Here is a 14,199-nt window from a genome sequence, read left to right on the forward strand (position 1 = left end):
GTTGGAAACAGGATGCTGGGCTTGATGGACCCTTGGTCTGACCCAGTATGGCATTTTCTTATGTTCTTATGTTCTTATCTTTTATAGCTTTTATTGCTTGGGGGTGATATGTCTCTTTTATTGGCCGTCTCCTGCCACCCCCATTCTTTAGTCTAAATGCCTGAATTTCTCAGATAACATCCTCTTTCCTGCTACTGACAAACGTAGGCCATCCTTTCCATATTGCCTTTTACTGCTCCATCCCGACAAGGATGGAGAGCAAAGGACAAACCATGTGGTAGTAACAGGTAGCAGAAATAACTCAGAAAGGAGCAGCAGCCTGACTCATGAGCACAGAAGGTCACTGCAGCACTTGGGAGTAGATATCTGTGAAGTATGCGAAAATACTAGAGGTTGTTCCTGACTTTCTGATTATAACCATATAAGGCGTAAACATAAAGCTTCTGCAGGGAAAGATAAATAATTATAATCCTAAAACATCATTAGAAAATTGCAAGAGATGATTTTCAGAAACATAGAAATTATTGCTGTTGAGGATGTTGAGCTAGGAATAGTGTCATATGTTTGGGATTGGAATTGGGGGCCAACCTAAGATGTTGTTCTGGGATGCTACACATGAAATGATTCATGCAAATGTAATGCAGTGATAGTGAATCAAGCTTGTTTTCATGGTTCTTGACTTTGTTTTCCCTTTTATTTTGCATGTTTCAGTAAAGCAGCATGACTGTATTTTACCCAAGCCCCGTGATGTCCACTTCTCCTCTGTTAACATGAAGAATGTCTTGCATTGGCTACCACCAGAAGGATTAGGTGATGGTGTCCTCTATACGGTGAAGTACAAAATGTATGTTTCATATGCTTTATGTGGGTAATATCCAGTCACTGACCAGATTGCAAAGTTAACCAGATAACTTTATCCATCTAATTTTAGGGCAACTCTTTGGCATGATCAGAGTTAGCTGGATAACGTCCGGTACACCCTTACGTTATCCTGCTAAATTTTATACCGATAATGAGTTATCTGTCTATAATTTAGTAAGATAAGTACCCAAAATATTCAGAAGTTGACATTCAGCTGGCTATCTTGTGAATATTGACCTTTAGCCTCTGAATGTGTTACCATTGCTCTTATTTATATTAGGAAATCCCGCCTTGCAAAATTCTAAAATGAGACAACCTGCAGAATCTTCAACTGTAGTTGTACTTCAAGGGATAGATTTGGCCAGGCAGGATATACAGCAATTGATCAGCTTTTCAGAAAACCCATGTGGAGACACCAACTCATAAGAGACATAGGGCCTGATCTATCATTCTTTTTTATGGGAAAGCCACTGTATAAATCAATAACTACATAAATAAATGAAATGATAAGGTATCTTGAATCCAAGGGATTACAAGATCCAAGGCAACAGCATGGATTTACCAATGGGAAGTCATGTCAAACAGACCTGATCAATTTATTGACTGGGTAACAATGCTGGACGTGATGTACTTAGATTTCAGTAAGGCTTTTGCCACAGTTCCCCACAGGATGCTCATCAATAAGCTGAGCCATCAAGGAGGGTAGTCATAAAGTGATAAACATAGTGGAGTAATAGACAAAAAAAGGGATCTAGTGAAACCTGAGGAATGGTCTAATCTGGCAGCTAAGATTTAATGCTAAAAAATGCAGAGTCATACATTTTTGCTGTGTAGGGGGTGAAATTCTATACACGAAGCAAGAGCAGGATCTGGAAGCAATCATATCTGATGACCAATATCCCCTCAAATTTTTGAAAGACTGCGTGTGCAAGAATTTTCTTTTTGTGCAACTTTTCTTGTTTGCATTTTGTTTTGCTGTGTGTGCGGTGTTCACAACCTCTGGATGTGCGCATTCATGTACACACCTTAGAGGGAACAGTGCTAATGATATCAAAATGGCCAAAGAAGTGGATAAGTTGACAGCAAAAGCCAGAAAGATGCTTGAGTGCATAGGGAGAGGAATGGTTAGCAAAAAAAATGAAGTGATATTGATCCTGTATAAGTCAATAGTAAGAAGTCCTTTGGAATACTGTTCTAGAGACCGCAGCTTCAAAAGGGTATAAACAAGATAGTCCAGAGGGCGGCTACTAAAATGATCAGTGATCTTTGCTGTCAAGCATATAGGAACAGGCGTAAAGATTCAAACATGCATATTCTAGAGAAATGGAGAGCGAGGGAGATTTGATAAGAGACATTTAGTTTAAATCTTTTTTTATTTAAGTGAAGTATCAATACATACAAAATCCAATGCACATTTGTTCCATATATACACAGGCCAAATGAACAAATACAATTGCAAACTTTTTCACAATTTGTCCCCCCTTTATGCAAACTCCTTTCCCAATCCCCCACTTTGACATTTAAATACCTCAGAAGTATACGGTGGGGTCTCTTTCAACAGAAAGGAAGCTCTGGAATGAAGGGTCATGGATTGAGGGTGAAAGGGGGCAAACTGAAGAGTAATCGAAGGAAGCGTTTTGTTTCAGAAAGGGTGGCAGATACATGGAACAACCTTCCAGTGGAAGTGGTGGAGATAAAGACCATATCTGAATTCATAAAAGCATTGGACAAGCACAGGGGATCTGTAAGAAAGCGGTAGAGATTATAGAGCTGAGCAATAGTGTTGATGGGTAGACTAGATAGGCCAAATGGTAGTTTTCTGCAGTCATGTTTCTATGTTACTATGTAAATAGTTCTCTCCATGGAAAGGGAAGTTACCGGTGAAGTGTTTCTGAGATCAAACCTAGATCCTGTTCTGTTCAGTATTTTCATAACTGATAATGCAGAGAGGCTGGTAGGGAAGATTTGTCTTTTTTTCAGATGATACTAATATCTACAACAGAGTGGATGAACAGTGTTGGTGATAGGATAGATCCCTGTGGTACTCCTTAGGAGAGAGAGTGAGGGTAGGATGATGCTGTCAAACAGTTGGGAGTGATTGTGGAGGAAGGAGTCGATCCAGGTTAGTGCCGGGCCTGCTAGTCCCAGGTCTTTTAAACAGGTGATTAGGACATTATAGTCAACAGTGGCGAATAATGCAGAGAGTACCAGCAAGGCTGTCTGTCCAAGGTCCATGTATAGTGGTATTTCATCAAGTAGGCTCACCAGTACAGTTTCTGTGCTGAAATGTGGCCTGAAGCCTGATTGGAATTGGTTCAGGCCCTTTGTGGTCAACAGAAAGTCAGATAGTTGTACTAGTATAGCTTTTTCAGTGATCTTACCTAAAAATTGTAATTATTTTATTTATTTAGATTTGATTATTTGCCTTTCCTTGCTACCCCAAGGTGAATTACAACAATCATGATGATATACACAATGAAACAATAAAATAACAATAACATCCATAACACATAACAATAAACATGTTAGATTTGAGACTGGGCAGTAATTGTTAAGCTCATTATTGTCCAGGTTGAGTTTCTTTAGAGTTGGTTCTACTTTTGCTTTTTTAAAGCAGTCTGGTAAGTGACCTTTCTGAAATCCTCATTAATTTCCTACTCTCTTCCTTTCTAAACAGGTATGGTACGAAAGAATATCACTGCAAGTTTGAATGCAAGAATATCAGCAAGACCTGGTGTGACCTTTCAAATGAAACCTCTGACTATGAAGAGCATTACTATGCTAAAGTGAAGGCCAGCTCAAACTACGCCACCTGCTCAAAATGGGCAGAAACAGATCGATTTTTCCCCAAAACAGACAGTGAGTAAAGCATGAGGACGACTTGATTTTCACATTGCAATTAGTGTGACAAATATCAAAATACTCTGGGGTCAATATTCAAATAGTTTGTGTGGATAGGTTTTAGACTTGGCTAGACAAATCATGGGTTTTCAAAAATACCTGTGCTCTTGACAGCTTCCAAATTATCCCGCTAAGTAGGTAGCCGGACAAAGCTTACCCAGATAACTTGGGGATGTTCCAGGGCAGAGTTAAGTTAGCCAGATAAGTTGTGTGGCTACCTCCAATATTCAGAGTTAATCTGGATAATTTATCCAGTTAACTGTAGGACTGTCAGAGGGCAGTCCTAGTGTAACCCGGTTTTCAAAAAGTTGCCTCCGTGCCTCCCTGAGCTGATGCTGTACGAGGATGAGGAACTGGGACTGGAAGCCAAACTGGAGTCCCGTCCCCCCCCCCCCCCCCACCTTTTCAAATGGTCTTTCAGACTTGCTTTGCTTAGCCTGGGATCTCTGATTTCCCCCTGGCACCAGGGAAAACGAATCAAGGAGTTTGAAAAAAAAACGACTGGAGCTAAAACATTTTATATCTTTTGAGCTGCTGCCAACAGAACCCACCCCAAGGTGTTAACAGGAAAAGAAATGAGTTGGATGGGAGGGGGGAAGCTGGGCGGGGACACAAGGAGTCTGCTGACCCCCAGGAGTCAATGGAGCTGTCAAACCTTTGCACCAATGACTGGAGCCCAGAAAAAAAAAAAAGCATGTTTGGAGTTTTTGAATCTTCCGGGCAGCTGAGAGTTAGAGAGATGACACTTCTGCCTTGGTAGGGCTGAAGGAGCTGCTTACCAGCTATTCCAGGAATCCAGAGACTCGAGGGGGGTGGGGGTGTCTGTACAAAAGTCAATCCCCTTTTTGGGTAAAAAAAAAAAGATCATCTCTGCTCTATGACCCTCCTATACTAATTTTGGAGAATGTTCCACTTTCGTTACAAAGGAAGGGGAAAGGGCTCAGTTGCCGCTAGGTGATATTGCTTATTTTAAAAAAAAAAAAAAAACAATAAAAAGTAAGCAGGCCAAGGGCAAAGTTACCCAGATAACTTTGCACAAATAACTTTACTGCTGGCCAGCTTACTGAATATTAGCCTTTGTTTTCTTATTTTGAATCTGTAAAAAACTGCAAATAATAGTAATTATGCATTAAAATTTGCGAGAAGATGTTTTATTTCATTAAAAAAAAAAAAAAAATCAAGCTACAGACGTAATGACACTACCAACCCGCAATGCGAAGTCTTAGGAAAAAAAAGTAGGTGGAAATAACTAATACTGCTCACAAATACAATTAGAAATTTTGGATATCAGTTTTTAATAGAAAAATATTTTAAAGAAGGTATAAGCTGTTCTACATTCTATGATGACAAAATCATCCTGAGATGAATTTGATTTGATGACAAAATCATTTCTTTATAGGCTGGCAAGTCGCTTAACCAGATCAAAAGATTTTTAGATTGTGACAATTATGTTCTCTTTGATGCATTTGTTTTTTATGCAGGCTAAACAGATGGCAGCTTATTGCAATGTGGGTATTCACGACGTGATGAAAATAGCCCTTAAATGTTGTTTACCCAATATCCCGTCAATGATTCTGATACATTGACCTGGGTTCTCTCTTACTCAGCTGCATAAGATCCTCAGCGAGAAATTCAAGTCATACAGCATCAGACATTTAAACTACAAGTTGGGGGTGGCAGAAGGTGGTCCGATGAAATTGGAATGTCACCCCCAAGGAATGCAGGAGGCGAGAGGAGAAAATAAAATCAACCAATTCAATATTCCACACTTAAGCAAAGGAGCAGAAAAAGTGACTAGGAAGAGCAGCAAACCAAGGGAGAAATGTTGGCAAGCTATGACCAGAAATGCTCGTAGTCTGAGCAAAAAAATTCCAGACCTGCAGGCCCTAATGGTGGAGATTAATTTGGACATTATCACTATTACAGAGACATGGTTCAATGAATCTCATGATTGGGAAATGGCAATCCTGAGCTATAATATGTTAAGAGAGGACAGGAGAGGGGGAGGATTAGCTCTTTATGTCAAAAACAATATCCAATCATCTGAAATGCAAGGGACATGGGTTAGGGAAGAGGCTTTATGGGCTGTCTTAAAAAAAGAAGAAAATGATGCTTCCATTTACACTAGTGTGATCTACAGGTCTCTGACTCAGACAGAAGAACTGGACAGAAATTTGATCAAAGGCATCCAAAAGGTGGGCAAGAAAGAAGTGTTGTTCACTGGAGATTTAAATCTGCCAGATGTGAATTGGAGAATACCTACTGCAGAATCTGCAAGAAGTAGAGAGCTAGTGGATGCCCTTCAATGGGCTCTACTCAAACATATGGTAATGGAACCTATGAAGGAAGGAGTGACACTCAACTTAGTGTTCACAAACGGGGATAATGTCTCTCATGTCTATGTAGGAGCTCACTTGAGTACCAGTGATCATCTGATAGTATGGTTCAATATCGCAGCCAGGCTAGAGGGAAGTCACAAGAAACTACAAGTTTTGAATTTCAAAAATAAGGACTTTGATAAAATGGGGATGCAACTGGAGGAAGAACTAGAAGACTGGGAGAAAATGGGTGAGGTGGAACAAGAGTGGGCCAAATTAAAGGAAGCTATTACAAAAGCAACAAATCTATATTTTAGAAAAGTAAACAAAAGTCAGAGGATAAAGAAACCGATTAGGTTCTCAAAGGAGGTGGCTGAAAAAATAAAGGTAAAGAGAACAGCATTCAAGAAGTAGAAATGATCCCAAACAGAGGAACACAAGGAAGAATACCTGGTGAAGCTGAGAGAGGCAAGGAAAGGAATCAGGAAAGGAAAAGATCAAGCGGAAGAAAGGATATATCAGAGAAAAGAGGAGGGTGGTATAGTAAAAGTGAAAGGTCACTAAGAGATGAAGAAATAGCAGAAATATTAAACAAATACTTCATTTTGGTGTTCACTAAAGATGATCCTGGAGAAAGACCATTGCTGTTTGACAAGACCATGGATGGGAGTGAGGTAGATGCAACCCCATTCATAAAAGAGAATGTATGGGAAGAGCTAGGAGAACTGAAAGTAAACAAGGCTATGGGGCCAAATGAGGTATATCCCAGGATACTAAGGAGGCTCAGAGATGTGCTGGCAGGTCCACTGAAAGACCTGTTCAGTAGATCCCTGGAATTGGGAGTGGAACTGCATGATTGGAGAAGAGCAGTTGTGGTCTCGTTTCAGAAGAGCAGTAGGAGAGAAGAGACTGAAAACTACAGGCTAGATAGCCTCATGTCTGTGGTGGGAAAAGTAATGGGGAGACTGTTGAAAGAAAGAATAATGAGCTACCTACAATCCAGCGCGTTGCTGGACCCAAGGCAGCATGGATTCACTAGGGGAAGGTCTTGTCAGACAAACCTGATTGATTTGTTTGATTGGGTGACTAGAGAACTGGATCAGGGAAGGAAGCTTGATGTGCTCTACTCGGACCTCAGCAAAGCTTTAGATATAGTCCCACATAGGAGGCTTATGAATAAAATAAGAAGCTTGGGAATAGGCACCAAGGTTATATCATGGATTTCAAACTGGTTGACTGACAGGAGACAGCGTGTAATGGTAAATGGAACCTACTCTGAAAACAGAATGGTGTCAAGTGGAGTGCCTCAAGGATTGGTTTTGAGATGGATCCTATTCAGTATCTTTGTGAGCTACATTGCAGAGGGGATAGAAGATAAAGTTTGACTTTTTGTGGATGATAGTAAGATCTGCAACAGAGTGGACATGCCTGAAGAAATAGAAAGATTGAAAAGTGATTTAAGAAAGCTTGAAGAGTTAAGTTCACTTAGAGAATAGCCACTGCCATTAGCAATGGTTACATGGAATAGACTTAGTTTTTGGGTACTTGCCAGGTTCTTATGGCCTGGATTGGCCACTGTTGGAAACAGGATGCTGGGCTTGATGGACCCTTGCTCTGACCCAGTATGGCATTTTCTTATGTTCTTATGTTCAAAGATTTGGCAGTTAGGATTCAATGCCAAGAAGTGCAGAGTCATGCATTTGGGGTGCAATAATCCAAGAGTTGGGTGTGATGGGGGGGGGGGGGGGGAAGACTAATGTGCACCGACCACGAGAAGAATCTTGGGGTAATAGTATCCGGCGAATTGAAGGTGGCAAAGCAATGTGACAAAGCAATAACTAAAGCCAGAAGGATGCTGGGCTGCATAAAGAAAGGAATAACCAATAAGAAAAAGAAGGTGATAATGCCCTTGTACAGGTCCTTGGTGAGGACTTATCTTCAGTACTGTGTCAGTTCTGGAGACTGTATCTCAAAAAAGATACAGTGGGTATCAGAAGATACAGTGGGTATCAGAAGACCTATGAGGAGAGTCTGAAAGATCTAAATATGTACAGTATACCCTGGAGGAGAGGAGAAGGGGCAAACATGATACGGACCTTCAGATACATGAAAGATTTCCTTTGAAATTTTAAACATTTTCTGTTGGAAAAAGACGGTAGAACTAGGGGTCATAATATGAAACTCCAGGAGGATCACTCAGAACCAACATCAGTAAATATTCCTTCAAGAAGAAGGTGGTAGATGCCTGGAATGCTCTCCCAGAAAAGTGGCGAGGACAAAAACAGTAACTGCAGTCAAAAGAGCATGGGATAAACACTATGGATCCCTAGAAGCTAGGTGTTGGAAATGAAGAAAGGGGTGCATGGAGGTAACCTGCATGGAGTGGCAGTTATTACCCTTAATGGAAGGCATAGGGATAACTTGCACACAGCAGCAGTTACTATGATGAGCAGCTCTGAATTTGTTGCCAGAGGATGTGGTTAGTGCAGTTAGTATAGCTGTGTTTAAAAAAGGATTGGATAAGTTCTTGGAGGAGAAGTCCATTACCTGCTATTAAGTTCACTTAGGGGTAGATTTTATAAATTTGTGCGAGGGCGTACGTTTGTTCGCGCACCAGGCGCGAACAAAAGTATGCTGGATTTTATAAGATACGCGCGTAGCCGCGCGTATCTTATAAAATTTGGGGTCGGCGCACGCAAGGGGGTGCACATTTGTGCAACCTGCACGCGCCGAGCCCGGCGGGCGTTGCCTGTTCCCTCCGAGGCCGCTCCGAAATCGGAGCGACCTCGGAGGGAACTTTCCTTCGCCCTTCCCCCACCTTCCCCTACCTAACCCACCCCCCCGGCCCTATCTAAAAGCCCCCCTACCTTTGTTGCCAGATTTACGCCTCCTGAAAGCAGGCGTAAATCTGCGTGCGCTAGTGGGCTGCTGGCACGCCATCACCCGACCCGGGAGCTGGTCCGGAGGCCTCGACCACGCCCATGGGCCGGCACCATGCCCCCGGTCCCGCCCCAAACCGCCCCCCTGACCCCCGGTCCCGCCCCCGGACACGCCCCCCTCCCCCGCCCCTTTTACAAAGCCCTGGGACTTACACATGTCCCAGGGCTGTGCACGCGCCGGTGGCCTATGCAAAATAGGCCACCGGCGCGCAGGGCATTTAAAATCCAGCCCTTAGAGAATAGCCACTGCCATTAGCAATGGTTACATGGAATGGACTTAGTTTTTGGGTACTTGCCAGGTTCTTATGGCCTGGATTGGCCACTGTTGAAAACAGGATGCTGGGCTTGATGGACCCTTGGTCTGACCCAGTATGGCATGTTCTTATGTTCTTATGCTGGGCAGTCTGGATGGACCACTAGGTTTTTATCTGTCATCATCACTATGTTACTATGTTACTACTATAAATGCTATTTTTATCATTACCTGGCAGCACTGGCCAGTTCTAGCCCCTCATTTAGCTTTTCACATGGTCCCACGGTTTGTCTTACACCATGACCATAATTTGTGGGATATCTTGGCTTCCTCGAATTTGTGTCCCCTTGATGCATGATATCTTACCATCTGGCTTGGGCCACAACCCTTGTAAGCATTGTGTCACTATCACTCTCTTAGTCTTTCTACAGCCTATCTCGCTGAAGCAGTTTCCCCTTTATTTTCTATCTTAGCACTGCAGGGGTCATTTATGCTATTGTGTGTCCCTGCCCTCTTTTGTACATTGCTAAAACATCATGTATGATTTAAACAAGACCTTTTGAGCATTGTTGCAATATTAGGCCTGCTCAGTCAGAGGGCTGCTCTCCTCTCTCATTAGTCAGGGAAACCCCATTCGGTTTGGTGTTATCGAATGCGGTTCACCCAGAGTGGCAATTTTGCACTGCACTTGATTTGTTGTGAACAGCACTGGATTTTTTTATTTGGACACTTTGCAGCCTGCTGGCCTTCAAGAAATCAGTGGGCATTTTTCCTTTGATTTATCTTACTCATTTTGATTTCAGTTTTGTTGCGTTCTGTTTCTCTGTTCCATCGAACTACTGAGTGAGCCCTTTGTTTTCTCTGTTTGTGCTGTATGTTCAAGCTATACAAGACTGTGTGTGTATATGCTGGGTTTACAGCTGAATCTGGTATCCTTTGGTCCCCCGGAGGGCTAAATCTTGCTTTTTTTCATTGGTTGGATTATCTTTCTCATCTGCCCCTCCTATTAGTAGTTTTCTCCCATGTGACTTTTTGGCACTGTATTTAAGCTATTTATCCTCCTGATTTGTTTGATATGTATCTGAAGAGTGCAATATATAGCCATAAATTTGAATTGTGCTGTTTTGCTATGTGCTGTTGAGCCTTATTTTATTGTCTGTATGCAGGTTTAATATGAATTTTTGTCCTATTTTTTCAAACATTTATGATCCCCTATGAGACAACTTGCTGTAAGACACAGATCATGTCGGGGGTTAACTTAATATGCTAGCTGTAGACCCTTTGATCTAGTTAAGCAACTTACTGTCCTATAAAGAGATGTTTTTGTCATCAAATTGGATTTTTGCTAACTGAGATGCCGATTCTCCTGAATCTCTCAGGATGTACAGTGGCGCAGTGTTTTCCAACCTTTTCAAGCACAGGGCATAGAGAGGACTCAGATGACCCAAAGAAGACCTAGGAAAGCACTGTAAATCCCATCTGTCTGTCTTCCATATAAAAAAAACAACAACATAGGAAGAGGAGCTAAGACACATTTAAATGAATCACAATGGACCAACTCCCTCCCTGTACAACTGCAGGATAAGGGAGAAAGTGTGGGCAGGCAGCCGGCTCTGATTTTGTTCACCTAGAGGTGTATGGGGTGGGCTGGGGGGGGTTCAAAGCCCCCAGTGCCGGACTGTAAGGGGCTCCCGGAGTCCTCTTTTTGTATTTTTTTTTCAGCTGCACTCAGGTAGAAGATGAGAAGTGGGTGTTGTTTGAAATGTCTGCTGTTTCTGAGACCTTAAGCATTTCTACATGGAGGATGGTGGTAGTGGAAAGGGGAAAGCGGCAGGGGCAGCAACACAAATGTATTGGCCCCTGGGGGCCGGAGACCCTTGATTCAGTTTGATGGGGGTGCTTAAACTTATGCACATATCTGTGTATTTCTTAGATGCTCCATCTCCTAAATAAGTGAAACTTATGGAAACTCATAAGAAGGCTTTTTATTATTTGGGCCCTTCTTTTTGGAAATCAGAATCTAAAGAGATTTCACTGATATCTGACTATATTACTGTACATAAGTAAAACAAACGTTGTTTTTTTAACTTTGCAGATTTTGATTTAAGTAGGATTTTACTGTTTTATTTAATGATTGATTTTGTTATAGAATTGTTTGTTATTTTATCTTTATTTTTTCTTTTTTGTGTATTATATTTCTTTTATTATATATATATTGTATTTTATTTTTTAACTTGTATGTATTGTTCACCAGCTTGGAACCATTATTGGATAAGCAATATACAAAAATTTGTATATGCTGGTTGCACTGATTTGTAGTGTGTTTACAAGAAGTTTGATTATGACATTTATCTAGGAAATCTGCTGTTGTAGCAATTTTAACAGCCATATTGGTCTTGAAAGAAACTGGAGCCTTAGTAGGCTATGATGCCTTGTTACAGGAGCAACAAAAAAGATATTGTAATAGATTAGATTTATGAGATCCATATCTGAAGTAGGAGCCTATGTGGTCTTGAAAAGCTCATGTAATAAAATAACTTTTTGTGTTGCTCGTTCAAATGCTATTACAACCTACAAAGACCCCTACTGGAATGATGTGGCCTATTAATCTGAATTGATGGGTTTATTAAATTTGTGTTTTGAATCTTAACATGCACGTTTGGTTTTTTTTCTAGCCAAAATTGGTCCACCTACAGTCAATGTGTACAGTAGTGAAAGATCCATTTCAATTAATCTGACTGGTCCTGTGAAATGGAACGCAAACCCTAATGATATAGTTTCATTTCATGAAATTTACTCTCGGTTGGAATATGAAGTCTCAATACTCAACAAAAAAACACACCAGTGGGTAAGTTTAAGGGGAAGTGGGAGCAATGCAGGAGACAGCCATGATAGGAACTCCAATCTTCCGGCAAGCCTATCCAGAATCACAGGAACATTCTGACACCGGTCAAAGAGCAAAATAGTCCACCATTAGCTCCTCAACTGCCCATGATCTGGACAGCCCACCTATATTGAAAACACTCTTCTGTTGATGCATTAGTTCTTCGAGCTCTTGCACTACCCATGTTTGCGCCCATCTACACATTTTTCCATTAACTGTATATTCCAAGTTACACTACCCATATTTAGCCATTCCCTATATTTATCCATGTTATTTTGACGAGTTACTGTTGTCTATGTAATATTTATTGATGTTCCTATGTTCAGAAACTCTGTTTATTGTAACGCCTATGTAATATTTATTGATGTTCCTATGTTCAGAAACTCTGTTTATTGTAACGCCTTAACCGCGACAGTTTTGTTCTTTGGAAACCGACCTGATTTGATACTTGTATTGAGAAGGCCGGTATATAAAAATCCTAAATAAATAAATATAAGAATCTGTAAATAAAAAATAGGCACTTTTACTTCAGTTCATCCTGCTGTATGCTGATTAACTGATTAATTTTTTTTTTATGTGGAATAACTTTATTTTCTTTTTGCCAAATCATGACATGATACAAAATGTTTCTTTCGACAACACAACAAATTATGCAAAATCTAAAGGAAAATTATAATGTGAGTATAACACCCAATTCCTTCTAACATCAATACTAACCATCTATTGTGGCCTCATACTAGACAGGCCTGGTATCACACTACCTTCATTGCCTTATAATTAAAAACAAGCCATGGTGAAAAAAAAGTAAATGCATGAAACGATAAACGCAGTGATATTTAAGTGATGAAGAAGCCATCTGAAACACTGTCCCGTATTAGGGAATGGATTTTCTAACACAAACACAAGATAAAGGAAAATTGGTTCTTACCAGTCCAGGATCCCACCCGGGTGCTACTGCTGAAAGCCTGACTTACCTAACGGTTAGCTGCTGTAAATAGGGAATCTATCAGAATGATTCTATTTTGATTTTTGTTATGAACCGTGGTTCAAACCTGAATTTCAGGTATTGGGGTCGTTTGTTTCGGACTCTTCAGGGAGTTTTTTCCTGTTCACCCTTGTTTCGGGATTTAAATGGTTTTTTGTCAATTATACTTTGCTTGGGTATCGATAAATACCGATGAGCTACAAGTGGAACACTTGGGATTCTAGTGCCTCGAAGCTTTGCTCTCTGACTCCATCTGCTGGTGGGAGTGCATAACTCACTGGTCTGGACTGAGCTGGGTATGTACAGGAAATGGTTTTTAATTGTAAAAACAAAACTTTAAAAAATGGAATTTGTCCTATGATTCATTATAAGGCAATGAAGATAATGTGATACCGGGCATGTCTAGTATAACGCCACAATATATAGTTAGTATTGATGTTAGAAGAAATTGGGTGTTGACTCTCACAAAATGTTTCTTGTCATTTCATAGTAATTCATCATTAATAGTGTCATTTATCAAAATGCTATAAGGCGTTTTCGCATGCGTTAAAGGCTTATCGCTTGCGATAATACCATAACGTATGGTGCTTTGCAAATCTGAAAAAGAGGAGGAGTTAGGGGCAATTTTTCAGTAGTGTTATGATGATGTGTTCTCAAAGGCTAGTATTAGTAGATTTTTGAGAGAGAGAGAGACTAGCTGTAATGCCTTCACCCTAGATAGATATTTATATCTCTATGGGAGGCCCACCTAGTAATTCGAGGTGAGGTTTAGGTAGTAGCGTAGGGGGTTAGGGGCCACCTTGACATTCAAAGTGAGACGTATGAACAGAACAGTGCTTTCTTGTGAAGATTTGATGACCTTCAGAGTGAGGAAACTCACTCAAAAATGAGATTTGTGCAATGTTCTTTCAACCTAGCTTGATGGACTCGCTACCTGGGTGCACGACTCTCCTGGGCGCATGATTCAGTATGCAAATGAGGGCCTGCGCTAATAAGGAGGCGGTAGGAACACTAGCGCGTCCCTAGCGCCTCCTTATTGGCGGAAGAGGTGGCTGTCA

The 14,199-nt window shown here is 41.0% G+C and overlaps 1 protein-coding gene across 1 annotated transcript in view; it reads left to right on the forward strand.

Annotated features, from left to right (window-relative positions):
* Positions 1 to 14,199, forward strand: part of IL20RA (interleukin 20 receptor subunit alpha) — an 87,091-nt gene that overhangs the window by 57,072 nt on the left and 15,820 nt on the right. Inside the window, exons 2-4 of the mRNA XM_029596491.1 lie at positions 712 to 844; positions 3,539 to 3,720; positions 11,948 to 12,120. Of these exons, the coding sequence (XP_029452351.1) occupies positions 712 to 844; positions 3,539 to 3,720; positions 11,948 to 12,120 (488 nt within the window). The remainder of the gene's footprint in view (positions 1 to 711; positions 845 to 3,538; positions 3,721 to 11,947; positions 12,121 to 14,199) is intronic.

The sequence above is a fragment of the Rhinatrema bivittatum genome, chromosome 3 (assembly GCF_901001135.1).
Source record: "Rhinatrema bivittatum chromosome 3, aRhiBiv1.1, whole genome shotgun sequence".
Lineage (NCBI taxonomy): Eukaryota > Metazoa > Chordata > Amphibia > Gymnophiona > Rhinatrematidae > Rhinatrema > Rhinatrema bivittatum.